We start from the raw sequence: 21,926 nt of genomic DNA on the forward strand, positions 1-21,926 counted from the left end.
TCACCATGCTCCAGGTAGGCTGGGGTGCAGTGTTTGTGAGTCTGCTTGCATGTGAAAATAGGAGCTGGGAGAGAAATCCTGCAGAGCGTAAATAGGGCCTAAAGTGGACAGTGATGTCTACTGATGTCTGGAGACAGCTTGAATTGTTGGCGGTAGCACTGTGGTCTTGTCTGTTTCAGATGCCAGCCATATCTGTTTTGCTGAGACTCTATATAGCCCATAATGAATAATTAGCATCCCATAATGCTAAGAGAAAATGCTGACGTGCATTAGGGGTTGCAGAGGTGCTTTTGGCAGGGGAGAGAAATGACGTCTTTAAATCCATCTTGCCTTGAAATTGAAAACTACTCCCCCTCCCCCCCCTTCCCCCTTCCCCCAGCCCCCAGGAAAGGGCTGATGTCCCCTCTGTCTTTCACAAAGATCTATTAGCTGAGGTTTTGACCAAATCCACATCTGGTTTGCATGGCACCTGCAAGCTGCTAGTCTTCTCTTCCATAACACCATTTTCACGTTTTGCATAGCAGTGTGCTCAGAGAGGCCAAGTGATTTAAGTTTTTGTCGTTGGCCCAGGCCTGTCCCACCCTCATCTGTAAGCTAATTAATCTGGCACTTCTCCCCTAGTGTATTTCCTTAACTGTTATCAAGCATCCAGTAAGCATTTAGCTTTGCAGAGGGAAAATAAGATATTTTTCTGTTGTTGGAGAGCAGTGTAAGGTTCTTCTGCTTCCTTTGGGATTCCAGCAAACCATGTTGGACAAATGATGACTATAAAGAGGGGACAAATGGTGATCCCTCAAGAAAACTGCTTTGTTTTCTGGTCTGCTAGATGGATCCTTGCTGAGCAGCTCCATGCACCTCTTGCCTGCTAAAACCTGTTATGCTTTACTAGAGAAATGGGGAAATTAGGTAGAAAACAGAGATTCTCAGCTGCAAGACCAATACTAAGGAGAACAGCAGCCACGTGACTTGGTGTGCTGGCTCAGACTGCTGTGGTCTGCATTTAAGAGAGGTGTGTGCCTTCCTGCCTCATGCAAGGCGTCTTGCTAGCTCTGTGTAGTTCCTGGCATGGCTGAGGGGTGGAGTTCCTTCCTGATCTTTGAATGATCTTGATCAGCTTAAGCTATAAAGCAGGAGATTTGATTTACCCTGACTTAGCTTGCATAACTGCAGACAGAATTAGGGGTTGGCAAGCCCTTCTGCACATATAATGGCTTAGACTGAGAGAGGCATCATGCTCTGATGCCTCCCACATGGCAAATAATTTCCATTATAATTCATTCTAATTTGTTTTATTTCCTTGATTAACTTTATAACATAATAAAGCACCATTTCCACTTGAGCTATTCTCTGTTAATTTGTTTTAGTATTGTCTGTAATTATATTCATTTAATCTTTGTCATTGCTAATTTTAAAAATCACTGAAGGAAAGCCAGAAAATGGTAGAAAACCATGACAATTGGTAGTTTGAGAGTCTTGAAATTGTCACATGGGGGCTGGCCTGTGAGGGGCAGTACAAAACCAGTGCTGAGGTAGGACTGGCTTCCTTCCAGAGCATGGCAGCCCAGGCTGTGGGGACCTGCTTCAAAGAGGCCACACTCTGCCTCTCATACTACTGCTGAGATGCCAAAGTGGTGGGACCTGGTGGAGCAGAAAGCTGTCTAGTTCCTTGGACATGGTGAGAGAAGCCCAGATTCTTCTGCATAGAGTAATACCCTCTTCCCTTGTTTTGGGGGCTGCTCTTGTTCTGCCACATCCTTGCTGCTTTTGGAAAGGCTGAGGCACTGCAGAAATTCTGTTGGGGACAGCAGCAGCCTGGAAATTCCTTCAGCTCTTTAGATGTAGGACATGAGAGCACATTGCTCTGATCACCTGCCTGTTCCTGGTTGCTATCTTAGGACAGGTTTGCTTGCAGATCCCTGTGGCCACAGCCACTTTCATCTCTGACCAAGGCCAGACAAGTAGGTGGCAATAAATCCTGCGATTCTGCTTGCTCAGTAGCTCCAAAGCTGGAGCATTCACCACAATGTGGTGTCTGGGTTTGTGCCTTCTGTCACCACATTCTGGACTCTTCCAGAAATTAAGCCCAGTGACTGGGTTGCTTATGTGGGACAGAGAATGTCTGAGCTCCAGCCCAGTGCACTGGACAGGCCACAGTCCTTGGGCAGAGTACATCCTCCAAGAGTCAAGGTGCCTAAACCCCTCCCGGGGGTTCTGCAGATTTAGCATTTGTAAGGGTAGGTACATTGTGTTTCCTGGCAGTGGGAAGATGCTCCTTTCAAGTCCAAGTAACATCTGTCACAGAGAACAAGCTCTCTGCTGTGCTGAATCTTCCCTTCCTCCTGGAATATGTGTAGCAGAAGTAATCACTGAGGAAGCTTTGCAAGGCAGCCAGAACTTTCTGCATTAGAACTGAATCCTTGATGGCTCTGTTCACTTCCATCAGAGACTAGCTCCCTTTCCCTGTGTGTGTGCAGACTTCATTTCACACATGCTGCCCTCCCTGGCTGAAAAGTGGAAAGCTGATGGCTCAAGGGTTTCTCCTTGGTTTATGTGGCTTTGTTCTTCCTTTTTTTGCATTCCCAGATTGCAGGTGATTGCTGATCAACTGGTGGAGCGGTTTGTGGCCTCTGGCTTGATGCTTAAAGAGTGGGATAGGGTGAAACTGCATGCTACAGTCATGAACACTCTCTTCAGGAAAGATCCAAATGGTGGGTATCCCTCATCCTTACTGATAAATGCATTTAAAGTAGTCCCACTGGTCAGGAAATGCTTTTGTTGGCTTTTATGTTTGCTCTTTTAATTTTGTGATTTTTCGTAATCTTAAGAACACGTACAAGGCTGTGGGGGGATGTCAGTAGATAAAACCCAGAGGAAAATCAAAAAGCAATCTGCAGAGCTGGAGAAGGCAGGCATGCTTTGAGCGTTTTCTGGATCTTCGTCATAGCTTTGAAAACCCTGTTGCCAAGTAGCCCTCATAAGATCTGGGGTAGGGAGGAATGCACTCAAGTACAGTGTGAGGTTTTGGGCTCTCTGTGTCCCAGTGTTAAACTGACATTCAGTAATAAATCAATATGCTATGCTGACTTTTAAACAAGAAAAAAATGTGATCCTCATTGGTCAAGTTAGATTGCCCATTGGTTTAGGAATGTGATTCCAGTGTCCTTCTCATTAAATCAGATTCAAATAGTTATGAGGCTGAATATAAGCTATTATTGAGTGTGTAGTGTCTGCTGTCTCTGCCAGAAGATTGTCTGCTCTAGCAGTCTGTAGCATCATTCTTACTGCATTGCTTGATGCAGCAGCCTCAGATGCATTGCTTTTGGGGAGGGGCAGTATATTACAGCCCTGTTCTCCACTTGCAAACGTGCATGTGCTCTGGCACTGGTGTGCAGTTTGCAAGCCTTAACAGCATTGCACTAAAGCTTTTTATAGCTTTCTCTGGTGCAGTGGTCTCTGCGGTGTCACTAGGCTATGTCAGGTATCCTCTAGTTACTGACTCTCTAAGCCTCTGAATGGACAGCAATAAGAGCAGATGGTTTATTAAACCAGTTGTGGTTTTCTGGATATCCAGCATCTGACTTTGGGGATGACTGCTACTGAAGTCAGGTATGCATATTCAGGTAGTAGAAACACTGAAAGATGAGATGAGGTTTAGCTCTCAAACTGAGCCCTGAAAACTGATGATGAGCCCAAAGTGCTTACGTGTCTGTCTGTTAGGGAAGGCACATGGGCAGCTGCATCTAGCATTATGAGTCTATATTCTGAACAACCCCATGAGGCATGTGAAGCATTCAGACACAATGGTGAGAGCATTACACAGAAGTCGCTTTATATTCAATACAGGATTTGAATAGCATGCTAGATGTGAGTGGACTTCATAGTTAATGCTGGAGATGAAAAAGAAATACTGCATATATTCACTGACTGAGGCAGAGGTCCTGTTGGAAGAAAAAATCATGTACTTAGGGATTATATAAAAATCCAGACATGCTCTGGGGAAATGGATCTAAGACGTAGGCATTTGGCAGTTGCTATAGGCCTAGGTTGCTATTCTTAATGTCTGTGTGTGGCTGTGTGCCCACCCTGCAGAAGCACACACACCACATGTATGTGCTTCCCAGAGCAAGCAGGCAGCAGAGATTTGTAGAGGTGCTGTCCGGGTTGTGCCTGACACTCTGCTTGCATTCTCAATCTGATATTTGGTGCTGTTCCAGGTGATGCAAGCACTCATTGTGCTGACTCTCACCCTGGCAGGATGTGGGATTAAAATCAGCCAGAGAGAAGCAGGTGTGTTGCGCTGAGCCATCAGCCCTACAGAATCACCCTAGCAGTAGCTGTGATTTAGGGTCTTTCCTGCAGGTAATGTAGGTGATCCCTACAAAGGTACCAATTCTTGTGTATTCAGCCTTGTTCTCTTTAAAATCGAAGTGGAAGTGGGTTTTTTTCACTAAGAACTGGGCAAAGGTGGTCTATTAGCTGGCAGCTGACTTTGGGGAGGGAGTGGGGAGTGAAGTACAGCACACACAATTCTCCCATCTGAAGCTCATTCTGGTGGTTGCTTTTCTCTTTACAGCTGAAGAGAGAAACAATACAATGACTGGTAAATCATCTTTCAAGGAGCGGGAGTCATTTAATGGCCGAAATATCCTCAAGGTCAGTATGAAACAATTAAGGAAACCAAGCCAGCTGTGGATATTGTGTAGCCAAAAGAGGTTGAAACACCTCTTCAAGACTGCTTTTGTCTTAGGCTTATGAGATCTCACTGAGGGGAGAAATCCGTTTTGAAAATAAACAATCCAGATCACTCCTAATTGGGAGCATTACAGTATTTAACAGGAGTGTTCTTAAAGCTGGTGAATCTCAGATCAGGTGTAGGTAACACAAATGCTGAGTGTTTGTGTTGTCATTTACTTCACTGGTGTTTTCGCTTCAGGCTCACTTCAATTCTCAGCCCACCCAAAAGGAGAGCTTTGTTCTACTCATATATTTAAGAAATTAAAACCATCATTTCACTTACTCTGTTTTGGTTTGTTTTCTTTGATTTGCACTATGGATTTGCATGGGTTTGCTCCAGAAAAATAGGAGATAGCAGTAGGGAGTCCCACCAGCTTTGCAGTGGTCAGAGGTGGGTCAGGCTCAAAGGGCAGCATCCTGCAGTCTCCCAGGCTTTGCTAGCCATGGTTAGGACTTCAGGAAGCCTCTGCTGCCCATCCAGATGGCAGTGGCAGACTGATGCTGTGCTGCTTGGCCCCTGCAAGAGTCCAGAGAGAAGAGAAGCACAGTGGAGTAGAAAATGGAAAACAATGCTGAGCTGTAAGCAGATTTGCAGTCCTCATTGTGTGAGGGGATTTGTTGCAGGCAGCTATGATAAGAGGGAGACTGGACAATGCATGAATACATTTGGGAACCAATATTCTGGCAACAAAGAGACATGAGAGAGGATGCAGCCTGAGTGGGAGTTGGACAACCCAGAAGGACTTTAGGGTGCCAGAGCAGGAAAAGAGTGCACTTTATTTGCATTTACAGTTTTGCTGTATAATGTATTAGGCACTGAATGCATGGGGATGTGAAGGCAGGGAGTGGAACTGATTGATCTCTGTGCAGAGGACAAAGGAACAAAATTAGGTTAAGCTCTCATTGTCCTCAAATGGTTTGTGCAAGCAGTGTCATGACTCAGCGTCACCACATGTTGAGTGTTCAGCGTAAGACTGCAGTGTTGCAAACTGAAGCAGGAAAGCCACAGAGGTGGTCCCTTTCTTAACGTATTCTATGAGTTTTGGTTAGCTCCTGGTGGCAGAAAGCTGGCTTCAGAAGGGGAGGGTGTATGTCAGAAGCCCAGAGTGCCTGCAGGGACTCAGCTTTCAAGGCTTACACTCACATTTAGCTTGGCTCTGGTTCTTTCTCTTCCTTTTGTTAAACCTGTCCTCAGAGACACGTAAGATCAAACTGTCAGACTTTCTTAATGCTTGTCATATCCATTTATGATTGGGAAGGCATTAATGATGCTCCCTCTACTGGTCACACTGTTTGTGGGCTGCACTGCGGGGTCTGAGGATCCGTGGGTCTTGTAGTATGTGGTGCTTAGAAATGCAGCTGCCCTGCCTCAGATGGCTACTTCTTATTCTCAATGCTCCCTGAAATATGAGCCAGTGCATTTTTAAAGCTCCTAATTGATTTTGTACTGATGTTGCCAAAAGAGCTGCTGGCTGTTTAGACTGTTGATAATTACTTCAAAGCATGTCTTGCCACAAGAAATGTCATCCTTCTCCCCCACCTCCATTACATTTCCTAACCTGCTCGCTTCATATTTCCCTTTGGTTTCCCACGTGCCTGCAGCAGAACGCCCGTTGGCATTAATTAATTACATGAGTCATAAATAGCTCCAGGCTTCTTACCGGAGGAGCCCAGCCTCAGCCAGCCACTGATGCATTCTAGCATGACCTTGCAAGGATGTGCCAGTTCCCTCCCAGCCCCCTTTTATATACATTATTTATCTTCATCTCAGGGAGGCTGCCCTCTCACAAAGTCTCTTCATTAACTTTTGCAATAGGATCTAAACGATGGGCTGTTAATGAATATGGCTGCAGTTAGGCAGGGTGGCTTGCGGGCACCATCCCCATGTGCCATGCCTGTGTTTCCAGGCAGAGCGACTCTGTGATAGCTGTGTTGAGTGGCTGTGTTCCCACGTGGAAAGCCCACAAAACGTGGCTACTGGTAGGAGGGCATGAAGTTGCAAAACTCAGATTTTGTCGCTCTCATTCCCATTCTGCAGCACTGTGACCAGCACTGCTGGGCCAAAGGCTTTGCCTAGAGGAGAACAGGACCTGAGCTATCAGAGCATGGACCATGATGGAGAAGCCCTGGTTCTGCTGGTCCAGTCTGAGGCTCCCCAATCAGAGCTGGTGTGTGTGTGCAGATGCACTGGCAGCACATGTTTGCTGATAGCATGCCTGCATTACCCCAGGCTCCAGCTGGTATTTTGCTTTCAGCTGAACTAATCAGAATTTCATTTAATAATCCTTTGTTCTACCCATTCTGCAGAGTTAAACCTCCTCGAGCTAATAAATGGCTGTGCAGGCCAGTATTTTCCCACACTGCTCAGAAAATAGATCCTGTAGGTTGAGCTGTGTTTGGGCATTTTAATTACTTCTGTCTTGAAGAATATCCATGAGAAAGGCTCCCTGGCCTAGCTGGTGCTGAAAGCTCAAGGGATTGTGACCCAACAGCTGAGTGATTTGTGTCTTAAAGTGCTAGACACTTTAGCTTTGTGCTTGTCTAATCTAGTCCCAAGAAGCTGGTTATGCTTTATGCACCACATCATATGGAGCTCTGTGTATTTCTTCTAGGGTGGCCAGTGGCTAGCTGATCGACTCCTTTGGACATGAGTCACGTACCAAAATCTAGCTCTGGTCGAGAGAAAGTGGCTCATCTCTTGGAGAGTGGAGGGAAGGGGCAGCAATTCACAGTTGAAAGACAGCAGCAGCTCCAACCCATGGGAGCAGGGTGAGGCTGGGCAGGCAGCTGGGCCTCAGATGCTGATTTGGCAGCCCTTCTGCCTTGCCTCCTCCTATGTCCCAGGCAGTGGCTGTGTGCCCTGTGCTGCAGCTGGCCAAGTGGCACAGTGCCGGCACAGAGGTGGCTGGGGCAGTTGCCTGCATCTCCGGAGATGAGACTTGGCTGCCTCTGGGCTTTTATTTATTTTGCTTAGTGAAAAATACTAAGGCTGCAGTGAATAAATAAAAGTGCAAACATTGTGAAGGTACCGCCTGTCCCACATTTTCTGTTGTACTTTAAAAAGCAAGGAGGCCTTACAGTACGGAGAAAACCACCTGGACTCTCATTGGGTTAAAATTGAAGGATTTTTGACTTGAGGTCTGAAGAATAAGAGTGGCCTTTGTCACATTCAGACAAGAAGGAAGCAGATTTTGAGTACAGAAGATGAACCCTGCCACTTAGCACAGATCTGTGCATTAGCAGCTTACAAGATTAAATATTGAGGGAACAGCTACTGAGGCACAACAGCAGAAAGCTGCACATCTTACGTTTTAGGGCATTAGGGGAGACTAGGATGCAAGACTGGGAACTGGATCAGTCGAGGCAATGATACTAATGCTGCAATACCCTGTTCCAGCAGCAGGAGTGGAGCACCAGGGCTCTTGGGAGTACTTCTTGGGAGTACCTCCCAGTACTGCTTGGGAGGGATTCTAGGTCAGACAAGCTGTAATTCGATGAGGTTTCTTCTCTTTTAGGACTGCATATGGGGTATGAAATTATGGGATTGTATGTGCTTTCACGTGGAGCAGGGGGATAGTGCATTTACTGACGGGCTGCTGAAGAGCCGATCATAGCAGAGAAATCTGGTAGTGTTCTGTGTTATCATTTCTGTCTTGCTGGGTAAGAATAGTGAAGTGCCTGTGGTATGCAGTAGTTCATCTTGTCATGGATAAACCCCCTAATCCCTCAGAATGCTCCAAACTCACCAAGCACTAAAGAAATTAACATCTCCCCTTTGCAGAGCCACCATTACCAACATCACTTGCAGTTGAGGAGTGCTTCTGGTGCTCTGTAGCCATCAGTACCCAGGCCTTTTCTGTGCAACTTTTATTAGTGAATTTAAGGAGACAGAGTTTTTTCCTGGTGTACTTTTAAGCTGAGGTGAAATCAAAGGGACAGAGAACTGGCATTAGGAGACAATCAAGACTGCTCAGTGTTTGGAAAGGGTAAGAACATTCTATTATCCTTAGCAAGGTGATAAAGGTATATATCCAAAGTATGACTGGCAGCTGGAACAAGTACCTAACAGGAGGTGGCTGCTTGGAAAGTTTAGAGTTAACAATACTGAACAAAAATCCACTGGGGTGAGAACAGACTGAATAAGAGATTGTAGTGCAACATCACTGTATCAGAAATAAGCCAGTGCTTTCCTTGCCTCGGTTATACAGAAAAATCAAAAGCAGAAATGAAAGCCTGTAATGCCGCTTTGCAGATGAGAGGATTTTTGCCTTCAGTTCTGATCCTGCCATTATCGAGGGATGTTGAAACAAACGAAGGGGCTCAGCAGTGTGCAATTAGAGCAACAGTAGGATGGGAGGGTGTGACAATTGAGCAGATGAGACTAGAGATTGACATTTGTGTGGTCTTGGGGGGGGAAAAGATTGAACTGGGGTTGCTGTGAAAGTGCTTTCCTTTAAATGATACTCCTTAGGAAAAAAAAAAAAGCAGGCATGTTCACATTATTTGCATTTGGTGAAACAGGAACCTGAAGTGGCATTTGAAAAATCAGACTAGACAATAGAGGGAAAATATCTTTGTTGGAGTGTTTGGGCCTTGGAGCAGAGTGACAAGGCAGCGTTGGAGGTATTGAAAGGCTGAGATGCAGCACTGAGAAGTACACAGCGCAGGAAGTGCAGAAGGTTTGTGCTAACTTGCCCGCCTGTGAGAGAGATCCATTTGGTGACCTTGCCATAAAGGAGAGAAGCTGCTTTTTCTTCAGAGGTATTCAACACCTCTCTTGACTAATTTTAACAGGAACTGTGAGTGCTGGAAGAGGGGATATTTGCTGAAAGGGTTATAATGTTTCTGAATCCTCTTGTCCCTTCCATGCAGGGCTGCCTGCACCATTGCAGTCCTGTCCAGCCCAGCAGCTCAACCATTTTGGAGGTGCTCTGGGTGCCTCTGCTTTGGAGATCATGCTCTGAGTGCTTCTGCTTCCCACCCAGTGGCCATCCTGCTGCTTCATTTCCTTGAGATCACTGTTCTGCCACCAGTCAGCCAAAACAGCATCACCTCTTTGATCTTAAGAGGACAGTTTTTCTCGGTGGAGCTGGCAGCGGATGAATTACAGCGGCGCCTTAACAGAAGACAGGGATCCAGCACATTAAGGGGGGGGGAAAAATAATCAAACCAGATCAACACAGTGATTAGCAAAAGTAGGCAGTTCATCCGAAAGGTGCCGTGACCCTTCTGCCAGGTAATTTCCTGGGTCTGTCCAAATTAATTTACTGGCTCTATAGGTGAGCTTTTCCTCTTGGTGGTTTGGTGAGATTAGTGAGTAGGTCACATTGATGGGAGCTCCTTGTCCTAGTATTCCTGGATGTGTCTCGAGCCTCCTGGCATCTCTGCAGCAAAACTGAAGCCCAGCTCTTAAAAACTGTTCCTGCGTTAGCTATAACAGGCAGCGCTAGGAGCCATGGGGACGATTTCTTTGGTGAATTGCAGTGCTCGATTATTAATTTTACTTAAGCGAGTACTGTAAATCCCTTATGTTTGAAGTGTGGCAGGGTCTGGGAAGTTAGCAGAGCCTTTCATATTCTGGAGGGGTTTTTTATTCTTGTCAGAAAGATGTGCAAAAATCCAGTAACCTCCAAATGTCCCACTTGTATTTGTTTCTTAGTTTGCAGAATGACTCTCACCATAGCAACTAGGGTTTGATTTCCTCAAGCGCATGAATTTTCATAGATTTGTGGCAGGGGGGAGTGGTCCCAAAACTGTGAGTTAAAGTGAAGGGTTTGCAGTGTGGCAGTGGCACGAGCACCACTAGATTTGATTTATGAAGGAGGGGGACCATGGAGGGAGAGGAACTCAACAAAGGGCTGCACCTGACCCCAAATAGTTTTAGTTACAACAACCAGGCCTGATGTTAATTTAGACTATTGCTGAATGGCACCCTCCCCACTGCTGCATCACCCTCTGGCAGCTGAGGTGGCTTTGCTCCAGTTTCATGAAGATACAAGGTTCTGCATGGCAACAGTCAGAAGAAGGATCGGCTGCTTCCATTTTTTCCAGAGCTCAGCTGGAAACCTTGTACCCTTCCTACCCATGGAGGTCAGAAGGATGTTATGGGCAGAATGAATGAAACAGGCTTCTCTTAGGTCTGCAGAGAAAACCCAGCTAGGGAGAGGCAGGAAAATTGCACTTACTAGTAGGAGGGAACAGAGCTCCAAATAATCTTGATAAATCAGGCAGAAACAAATGGGCTGCTGCGAACAAGTGCAGGTCCAGGAGGGAGTAGTGGTATCAGTGCAGGATGGAGAACTGCCTCAATACCAGCCCCACAGACCGGGGTTTGGGTTATGGGGGACTGCTTCAGAGCACAAGCTAGTCAGTCTGTGGAAATAAAGAGGCAAATGTCTGTAAAGTAAACCTCTGACTATACTTAGCACTCAGTCCCTAGCTGAAGTATTTGTCCAGTTTGGGGCACCATGGATGGGCCAAAGAGCCCAGAAAGCAACAATATGATAATCAGAGGACTAGAAAATACCTAGGAGCTGCGACTGAAAGAATTGTTTGGAGGCTAAGAAAGGGAAGGAGGAGGATAGCTCGTAGGCAAAACTCTTTAAGCATGTGGAAGCTTTAGCAATTAGTGGATACTCTGTCCTCCAGTCTCTGGAGGACATAGTAATGGGCTTAAATTGCAGCAAGAGATTCGGTGTTAGGAAGATCTTTGTAATGGGAAAGGTAATGAAGCATTGCTCTAAGGACCTGGAAAAATGGGGGTCCCAGTTGTTTTGAGGGAGCAGAGATGCTAGTCCGGGATCTGCCACCAATTTGCTCCACCTGCCTTCGGGAAGGAGAGGACAGTGGAGAAAACAAACTCTTTTGGTCCTTTCTTCAGCTTGTCACTTTTATGATTACTACATGAAATGGATGCAAAACACCCATGAGATGACATTTGTGAACATACAGAAAGCTTCTTGGCATTTACGTTGCATTTACTTTGGCTCAGTAAAATAAAAACATAAAAAAGAAACCTCCCATCATGCACACCTAGGATGTTCCTCCCTGAGCTCCATACATGCTTCTTTCTCTTACATTGGTGGTACTTTTCCAGATAGAGTGGTTATATTGTTATTGCATTCCAAGGGATGGCACTGGTGGTTTAATCGGAAAGCTTTTTTCTGTGTCACAGAGGAGACTGGACTTGCATCCTGTGTTGTGCTTGTGCTAGCCTAAGATGCCTAACCTAACTTGTCTGTAATTTCAGGTCTTGGTGGTTTGTGGCAAAGCTTGTGGATATATATGACTCCAGAATTAGCAAGCTGAATGCAAAGGATAAAGGAGTTAGTGCTTTGTTAATGATAACAGATCAGCTGCACTCTCAAAAGACAGACGGTTGGGACTCTTATGACCATATTTTCTGCCTCCTGAAGTCTGCATGTTTTATTCTTCTCAAGGGTAAAAAGCTTCCTTCCTTCTTCCTGAGGTGAAAGGGCCTCTGCTGCCACCTTTTAAAACCTGCCAGAGGTTGGAAGAAAACAAGAGGGGAAGGGCTGTTGCTTGTGTTACCTGGGTGGAAGGACTCAATGCTGTATTGGTGATGGAGGCACTCCAGAGCCAGCTGAGCACTTGCAGAACAACACAAACGTTCTACATACACCCACCAAGCTTTGTGGCTGATGCATGGAGGCCTTGGCACAGGCAGTGTGCCCATGGTGACAGACCAGATGACAATCACCTTCTCTCTGCCCTTCTAGCCCTCTCTTCCACCCTTGCCCTGACACTCTGCATGACATCTTAATCCTGTAACACCTATGCATTAGTGGAAAGTGTTCGATGCCCAGCCAGTGGTCCTTTAAAAAGCCATGAAGAGGAAGCAGTTGCTTCTGGAGAGGGGGGCGGAACACTGGAAAGAGCCACCTTTCTGGATGAGTGCCTGTCTGCCTGCTTTTCCTACACTTCTCATGCATTATAGCTGGCAAGCTTCCAAGCACAATTAAACCTCTGACAGATAATCATTGATGGAGTGGTGTCCCTAGTGAATAATACAGGAATCAGGTATTTCTTTTCTGGCACCAAACTGCTTCAGAAAAAATATTTTGGAAGTAGAAAATAGAAGGGAAAAACCTATTAATTGAACAAACTTCCCAGATCTTGACACACTGCCCAGTTGTGTCTCATCTTCTGGGAGCCACCAGGGGATTTGGTTTGGGGATTTTCTGTCATAGTTTGGGTGTGTTTAGATAGTAAATGGAAAAGGTTTTGGTGCATTTCTCAGGATAAGGAAGAAAGAGCTCTGCCAGCGTATACTGCAGCCTTGGAACTGGAACAGCTTCTGACGTTTCTTGCTATGGAGGTAACAGAACTCTCTAGACCACTGGGGTGGTCAACAGGGAGGTGTTGGGAGCATAAATCTATAAAGCCAAAATGGGGCACAGGCAGGCCTGCCCTTGAGGTCCCTCTTGCCAACAGCTTTCCATTGCTGAACTGTGTTCACGGGTCAGCCTGCCAAGGAGGAACAGAGGTGCTGCTCAGACTAGAGACGCCCTGACAGGTCTATGTGGGAGGTCACAGGAGTGAGGCACCTTAACCAGGCAGGTGGGATCCCAAAAGCAGGATTGGAGGCTGTGGTTCATGCAGGAAAGGAGGTTAGTCAGAATGGCTCCAATGGATAGGTTGCTGAAGTTCAGTGGAATCTTCTTAGAGTCCATCAGTGTTTCTGAGTGTTACTTCGACATTTCTGTATCTTTTTATTATTATTTTTTAATCCATCCATATTTTTTTTCCATCAGTAACCTTTTCTCTATCAGTCTTTTTTTGCTTAATGCTGGTATCGGCTTTGTAACACAGCAGTTTATCAGCGCCTTCACTGCTGTAACTCGTGAGTATCACAGTTGTGCTTTAGCCAGATGATTTAGAAGAGCAGTTGTTTTCTGCGCTTCTGCAGTGTTTTCCATCCCAAGCTGTGGATGTGTTATACAAGCATTAATTCAAATATGTCATTCCTTATGAGTTGAAAAAATAGTCTGATGTTTGTTTGGAGAAGTCACAGCGCATGGTCTGATCCTGTCTGAGTCCCTCCCTTCCCATGTAGTGTAAGATAGTGCAAGAAGGGTTTGGGGTGTTGGGGTCATGCTCTGCTGTGAGTACCATCAGGAATATCCAGGGGAAGGTGTGGAGAGTCTGAAAACAGAGGTTTCATTGCTCCATGTTGACGCTCTTCAGAAACAATGCTTAATTTTTCTCCATGCTTGTCAGCGGGTACTTGGGATTTTGTTTGCTTCACTTCTCTGAAGGGGATAACAACACCATAGTATGCTGATTTCCCATGGAAAAGGACTGTCCGTCCCTCCCAGCTTTCTGAATTTGTTCCTTCCTTCACCACTGTTCCTGATCAAGACATGCCAGGGGTAGTGGCTGCTGCTGGGTGAGTTGGTGACTGTTGTCACTGTGTGCAGAGCAGGTGAAGCCGTAAAGCCTGCGGCTCCTCCAAAGCTTGAGTTTAATCTGGTTTGAGATCTTTCGGTTCTACTCTCTGCTGCTGGACCCTGATTCCTGGTACGATCTTGCAGAGCCACAGTGCTGGTTGCCTCTCAAAAGTGATCCTCCTGCACATGTTCTGCCATGGAGGCAGAGACAAGTAGTGATCGGCCTGTTGTAGGACTTCCTGGAGGGGATCTTTTGATGGATAAACACCTTCAACCCAGGTGAAACAGAGGAGAAGGGATTGCTGGTGTCCCATCCTCAGTGTGGACTGTGCGTCAGGAATGACAGTGAGCTTGGCCGCAGCCATAGGTTCCTGGAGCTGTGAGCTTCTTCCTTCCCGCATTTCACAAGTTGTTAATTTCTGTGCTCATTCCAGATACAGAAAATGGAAAACTGCCTGCTTTCAGCTCCCTGCTGAGAGCAGACAGGTTTCTTAGGCTGATTGGTCACAGGCTAATGACATTACATGCCTCTGCTCGCCTGCAGCGCTGATTCACCAGGGACAGTTTTGTACTGTTAATCTATAATACCCCTACCCTAAGGCACTGCTTTCTGTGGCTGGAGTTCACAACAAAGTGAGCTCCCTGCAGACTGGGGGGTATGTGTATGTTTTATCCTGTGATGCATTTTATCCTGTGATAATGCTGCTCTTTGGTGGTAGTTTTTAATTGCGAGGCAGTGAATTGCCTTTCCCTCAGCATTTCTGAGCACGGAGGCTCTCAGCAGAGCTGCTTGGACTTTTTATTAATTCAGGATGGGTCCTTTTTGGCTGACTACCATAGACGATGTAAGGCTTTAAAAGCTGATCAATAATCCTGATGGTAGCAGCAAAATCCAGGCCAGGCAGTGTGACTGCAAGCCAGAGATTACGTGAAGGAAGTTTTAAATACCTCTTAACTTCCTTCCCTTGTCTGGACTTATTTTGTCCTCCTGTTGCCCAGTGCCTCTCCAGGCGAATCCGTTAATGTTTCTCATGCTTGTTGAGTCCATGACAGGTGATTTAAAAGCACTGGTTTGTGTTGGCATCTCTGCTCTTCATAACCGGAGCTGAAACATGTTGCCGCTGTCCTTGCGTGTATTAGCACCGTGAATTATTACTGTTGTTTCCAGGTTTGAACACAGAGGTGCTGTCTCATTCTGGGAGGGTTGTCTATGGGAAGCGAGCCCCCAAGGGTGGCTGTTTGACAAATACTTGCGCTCAGGAACACAACGTCATTAGACACACATTTTAACTGCTTCATTGAGGAATCATCCTCCTTTGCATTTGTTTCTACAATGCTTTGGTAAAACTTAATTTACAGGCTTAAGCAAAAGTGGAAAAAATGTATAAAAGATGCATCCATTGCTCTGCCTTTGATATGGAAGTTGTTGTGGTTTGGGGGCTGAAGTTTGTACTAGCACTTTTGGCTCAGGTTTGCAAGGAGAGAGTGGTTTGATACTTGTGATTCTTTCTATCCCAAAATAAGTCTTCAGCCTCTGTCTTCCTTCAGAAAATGATTGCTGCACCCCAAGGGAGACCTTGGTGTGTAATTTGTAGGTAATAGAGGGGAACGGATCTTAGAGGAAGAAGAGTTTCCAACATCTGAACAGAATTGCCTTAAATGAGAGAAACTGGGGTGTTAGAAATGACAGGTGTGCTGCTGGCTTTCCCTGACTCAGAATAAATTACTTTTAGGGGGAGAAATAGAGAAAAGCTTGCTTTCTGGGAGCTACCACAGGGCTGCCTTGCCTTTCATCATTACCTGCACAGCTGTGTCCTTGGACCCGACCCCCAGAAGGCAAAGGGAGGAGAAGCACTTGCACATGTGGGTCTGCAGTAGTTTGCAGGCTGACATATGAACTATTGGTTACCCATGCATAAGTACGCTCCCTCTCTCAGGGGTAACGGCTTTCACCTGCAATCCCTGCCATCCCCTGCATGTCCTGGGATGCTGCTCCTGGGAGGATGCCGCGCTTCTTGCTAGGCACCCGCTTCCTCCCTATGGGAGATGCTGTGTCCTTCTAGGCATACTCGCTGTGCAGTTTCTGAGCTTTTGCCTGTGGTTTGAAAAGGAGGGCACATCTCTGGCACGTTTGCTTGGAGGTGTTTGGCTTGGGGTTATAAGTTAACAATGCTGTTTCCTTATTCAGTTCTAATTTAATTTGGGAAGGCAGCTGGGAGACAGAGGGCACTTAGTCTGGTAAGTGCTATTCCCTTGGTGGAAGTTTACACGCTTGCAGGGCACGTATGGCATTGGCTTCATAAGCTGACCTTTACTTCCATCAGGTTCATTTTCATTTATAATATTAAATAAAAAAAAATCCCCACCCCCTACCCTATTCTTTAAGCAGTGGGGACATAAATCCTCTAGTGGTTTTGGATTTATAGAATTACCGTGCTTTTGCTGAGCCTCACGTCCCACTCCAATCAAATGACACGGCTTTCGGTAACCATGCTGGTGATTATGTTTTTCCTCCCCCCATCTCCCTCCCCACTGCTCCTGATCTGCACCTCTTCTTGCTCTTTGCAGCCTTTCCGGAGAAAGGTGGGCCCTTGGCACCCATGGGAAAGGGCAGGAGGGAGATGAGCAAGCGTTAGGGTTGTCAGCATTTGCGCATGAAGCATAACAACCTCCAGGTATCTTCTGTCCTGGCCCAGAATAAAAAATGCTAAAATGCTTTTATTGGAGGCATTTCATCAGCAGTGCTATAGGCCTCCTCCGAAACCAGAGCGTTTCCGTGGTGGCTGGGGAAAGGGGGGAGATATAAATATCTTTCTCAGCTCTGCTTGGCTTCTCCCCAAGATAAATAGAAGTGAAAGTCAAAAGCAGAGCCTTGGCCTTCTGAAATCTTTTCCCAAGCCCCTGGGGACCCGAGCACAGCATGTTTTCATGACAGGAAGCCAGCTCCTGATGTTCTGGGGGTCTCAGAGGATGATGTTTGAGGGGTCTCCCTCCTCATTGCCTGAGGCAGATCTTGGCCATACAGTGGCTCAGCTGTGATCCCCAAACCTGCTGTCCAGTGGCTTCTGTTATGGAAAGCCTCAGGGAGCAAAGGAGCATCAGTGAGAAGCCAGCTTGAAGAGAGAGCAAAAATAATGTCTGTGGTTGTCCTCTAAATCTTGTAGCATGTTTACTCTCAGAAAGTACAGCTACATTACCAAAAATCAATAGTTCTAGCAGCATTCTCCCTGGGAAACACATACACACTCGGACACGAGAGGTCGTGGGTCTTAGAAAAGCCAAGGGAATACAAAGTGCTTTGGTACAAGGGTTTTGCTTCACTTTCAGCAGTGTACAAATGGAGTGCCCTTGACCTGGGCAGTGTCTTCTGGGACTTCCTGACTGTCTTTCTGGTCCAATGTGCCTGACGCTGTGCGAGGCAAGAGGGGGAGTGTTTGTCTTATTAACTAATTTTTGCTTTGAAGTAGAATCATAGAAGTACATGTGTTTTGTAGGAAAAACAGGCTGTGGTGTGCAGCGATAGTATAAACAAGTATTTGAAAGGCTCTTCCTTTGGCTGGTTTTGTATAAGGGTTTGACTTCCAGGGCTGCTGACGGGACCGGCGCATCCCAACAGTTTGTTGTTTTCTTCATGCTTGCAAAGCCTTCATTCTGCAGAAATAAATGTGTCTCATCCCCCTTAAAAAAAAAAATCCTTTTCAAATCCTACTATCCCCTTCCTTCCCAGCGCACCCACCGCTCCCTCTATTAGGAGTGGAGAGAAATGGCTTCCCTTTTTCCTGGATGGAGAGTGCTCTGTCAGGGAAGGAGTGTAGATTTGACAGACAGGTGTTAAGGTTTGGGGTGGGTGGGCATGCTGGGAGCAAGCACTGCAGCAAGCTTTCGAGAGCTGGAGGTCATCCTTCCTTCTGAGATCAGTCAAAACAAAAGGAGAAGGAAGACCAACCCCCCCCCCCCCCCCCGCCTTTTTACTACCATCTCTTATTAATGAGACATTTTATCCTAAGTCATCTAAAGTGAACTACGCAGGTTTTTGGGAACATAATTAATCTTTAATTGTATAAATCTTTAATTGTATCAAATGGAGTTTGTGTGGCTGTAGTAATTTCTCTTCTCTCTTTTCCTCTTCTCCCTGTTTGGGATGCTCCCTTAGTACAGCTTCTTTCGATGGGGTGCCCTGCTTTAGAGCAGTGGCTGCATGGAGCTGCGCACACAGTGCTTGAAGCCCGGCTACTGCAGTGGGGCCTCTTGCTGGGACAGGGACCTGGGTGACCCCTGTAGTGGGTGCCTATCTCCTGCCAAGTACAAACTCAGAAGAGCTGGCAGTGAATTGCAGCTTACTGTGAGTCTGAGTGATTAGTGATGAATTACTTCGGGCCCTGTGCAAACTAAATGCTAGAGTCTTAAGGGACAAGTGTGACCCCAAGGCACACCCCAAGGCAGGTTGAGCTGTGGGGAGGTGCAGGTGGGCTGGAGGCTTTCCACCACCTCTCCTCATCAGGCATACTGTGACTGAATGGTCCAGTGCAGAGAAACCCCGTTCCTTGCAGTGTTTGTGCTAACCCAGAGGCTTTTTGCAGAAGCAGTTTGGGGTTGACTGCCTGTGCTACCACAGATCCAGGAAGGAGAGGGTGGTCCCTGGCAGGTGGGCTGCTGGCAGTAAGTGCTCTGCAGCACGTCTGACTGCAGCTGCAGCCATTTCAAACTGAAGCAGGGGCTTGGCAATTGCTGAGAGCTGGCTCGGCACACATAAATACCCCTTGTCTTCGGAGATGCCATTCTGAATGTCGTGTGTCGATGAGGAATTGCTGGCCTCAGCCAAACCCTGAGTGGGGAGCAGTCTGGATAAGCTGGCAGTCTGGAGCAAGGGCTGGATTCATCATGGTGCCTGATGTCTGGTCTGTGACCCACTTACCTTGGTGGTGCTCCCTGGCCAAAGCCCTGCTTGCTCTGTCCTGAAGATGGGCAAGGAATCACTTTCCCTAGGGCACTTTTCCTTTGTGGACAAGTGACAATGAAACCAGGAATTGTCCTGAAAGAAGTCTAGCTGGTTCCCTTGTGGAAAAAAAGAGGTATTTGCAAAATACAGTACCCTTGGGAGAACCAACAAAAGAGCAGTTGTGCCCAAATCAGCCCAGGCAAGCCAAATGCCTTTTTGGAGGAAGTGAAGTACAGCCTTTCAGATGCTAACTAGGTATTTGGGGTTTCAGTCATTTGCTGTATGGAGGAATTGATGCACCATTGGCTCTCAGAGGATGCCTTGTAATTAATGCATTGGCTTTTGCTGGCCCTTAGCCTTAGCGTTTGTGCCTTCTGTAATGGCAGGAAGGGGTGTGAGACTGTCTTGAGCTAACGCCTGCGGGGACAGATAGGAAATTCAATAGGAGACAGATGGAACGGACATTTCAGAGATCTCAGCAGTGAGGAGATGTCACTGCTCAGGCCCTCGGCGACTCACAGTGCTCCTGTTAAATGAAGTTTTGAAATTAGCATCTTCACTGAAAAGCCTTTCCTAAGGCATGACTGATGTTTCCAGGTAGAGCATTTTCCTGCGTCTTAATGGAATGGGAGGAGCACTTTATTCTTGGACACGATACCTTTCTAGCAGTATTGATGAACTTCCCTGTAAGAAATTCTGATGTCATTTTTTTGATCTGCTTCATTGACTGGATTAATCAGCAGAGACACGCCTCCGGGTCCCTGAGTTGGCTTGCTTTCATTAATTTGCACTCAAGTCTTTGCTGAACAAAGAAGGATTTGTTGAACAAAGTGGGGTCAGTACTGGGATGAAGAACCTTGCACCTCTAGCCTGCTAGCTTGAATTAGAACTGAGCCGTAACTGTTAAGTCGTACGTCCTGTGGCTTTGTAAAAACACCCTGGCCTCAATCCCTGCTCCTGTGGAGCCTGCGACCTCAAGAGACACCTGGGAGAGATGGCCTTCAGGCTGGTCAGTAGCTTCCCCAAGCTCCCTAAATGAGGCACAGTCAGAAAGCAAGGTAGGGAAGGTGTGAGCTACTGCTGCTGTAGAGAAGAGGTGTTCACTTCATACCCTGATTGTTTTAAAGGCTAAATGCAGTCTTCAGAGGGGCAATAATTTAAAGAATAGTTTAATTAAAGGCAAAACAGGTGTGTGAGTAGAGGGGTTTTGCAGGGTCAGCTCTTGTGAGCAGCCCCTGGGCCAGGTGCAGGTTGCATTTCTCTAGGTGCCCCTCAGACGTTTTTCTCTCCTCTCTTCCAGCTCTTCGAGAACTTCTACTTTGGAGAGGTGCAGCTGGACTCAGTGCGACTTTCCCAGAGGTTCTCCTCGGATGCCTCTGGCTACTATGCAACATCTGGCCAGCTGATGTTCTGAAGCGGCAACGCGGGTACTGCAGCAGGTTCACTCTGTGCAGAGGCACGTGTTCGTCAGTGAAATGTTTTTATGGGACACGAATTTTGGATAGGAACCTGGGAACTCCAGCAGGAATGCCTCACTTGAAAGCCCATTGCAGCTGGGAACCATGGCATTCCCCAGGAGCTTTTCCTACACATGCTGCTTGCCCTCCCTTGCAGGGGAACTGGGATCCTTCCACCTCCTTTCCCCATTGGTAGTGGAAATGTTGCAAAGGTGCCCGTGTGATGTCTGTGGCCTGTTCGTTCTCCAAGAAAACAACTAGAAAAACTGGTGCAGGTGGCTTTTGGGGCATCGCCGGTGTTTAAGCATAGCTTTCTTTCAGAAGAAGGAAGTTTGTTCTTGAAATAAGTATTTAAAACCCAAGATTGATCCCTGGAGCATGATTTAAGGATATTGAGGTCAGGCATTGCTTGGATCTCCAGCAGTGTGCCTGTGTGATGTAGATCTCCAAATAAAGTAATTCCCTTCAAAAGCAAAGTGTTTATCTCCTGTTGCACTGATAGTTTCTGTAATTAAACTTCCAGCAGACGACTATGTTAATAAAAAAGCATTTATGGTAGGAGCTTTTTCCAGTGACCGTTTTGGAGCGTGACAAAAAATATACGCCTTGTAGGTGGTTTCTCTGTTAAAAGGAGCGCAAACCTCTTTGATACCATTGTGATTATTTCAGAGATCTGAAGACAACTGTTTGCTCTTGTAAATCAACATGTTCAGTAAGAACAGCAACACAAGCTTTCAGCTTGCCTGAGGATGAACGGTTTGAAAAATGGAAGATGCTGGTGGTTAGTTGTTCTGCAACAACCTGGCAGTGACAGCAGCTGCTACTGCCCCTTCCTAGTTGCTGCCATGAATGTGTAATTATGCTGTCATCGGAATGGGGAGTGTGTTAGCTAGGGATGGGGCTGCTCCCTCAGCACCCACTTTTACTAAGTGATTGTTTATAAGAGGTTTTAATCCCATCTCCTTCCTCCCAAAATGAGCTGGTGTGGCTGTGCTCTGACTGCATGCCTGAGCAGCAGTTGGAGATGGTCAGGATTTGGAGTGGCTTGCTTTTTTTCCCCAAAATGTGTTGCCAGTTGCATTTCCAAGACCAAACTGACGATCTCTGCCTTCAAGCCTGCTTGCCAGGAAATAAGTCATATGTGGTTGTGCTGGTTGCCTTTTACTGTGGCATCCGTGTTTGCACCCAATTACAGCCGTGGGGCTTCTTGCCTCTGCTTTTTCTTGCAGCCAAATAAACGCCTTTGTGCTCTCAAAGTGAAGGAAGATGGGTCACTCAAAACTCTTTCCTCAGCAAGCAGAGCACTGGCATGCTCGCTAGCAGCCCAATGCAGGGAGGTGCTGAGAGCACTTGACACCAGTTTCTGTCATCTTTCTGCCAGCCTGA

General features: G+C 46.5%; 1 protein-coding gene across 6 annotated transcripts in view; it reads left to right on the plus strand.

The window, feature by feature from the left end:
* The window catches only part of ASCC1 (activating signal cointegrator 1 complex subunit 1), a 41,976-nt gene that overhangs the window by 18,942 nt on the left and 1,108 nt on the right, over nucleotides 1-21,926 (plus strand). For 3 of the 6 annotated variants that reach the window (XM_061373877.1, XM_061373878.1, XM_061373879.1), the window contains exons 8-10: nucleotides 2,584-2,708; nucleotides 4,574-4,653; nucleotides 20,384-21,180. In XM_061373877.1, coding sequence (XP_061229861.1) covers nucleotides 2,584-2,708; nucleotides 4,574-4,653; nucleotides 20,384-20,497 — 319 coding nt within the window. In that variant the 3' untranslated portion in view covers nucleotides 20,498-21,180. The other 3 variants (XR_009728522.1, XM_061373875.1, XM_061373874.1) reach the window with 3 other exon arrangements.

The sequence above is a fragment of the Neopsephotus bourkii genome, unplaced genomic scaffold (genome assembly GCF_033783945.1).
Source record: "Neopsephotus bourkii isolate Nb327-2 ecotype Australia unplaced genomic scaffold, CSIRO-AGI_Nbou_v1 NB_1634, whole genome shotgun sequence".
Taxonomy (NCBI): domain Eukaryota; kingdom Metazoa; phylum Chordata; class Aves; order Psittaciformes; family Psittacidae; genus Neopsephotus; species Neopsephotus bourkii.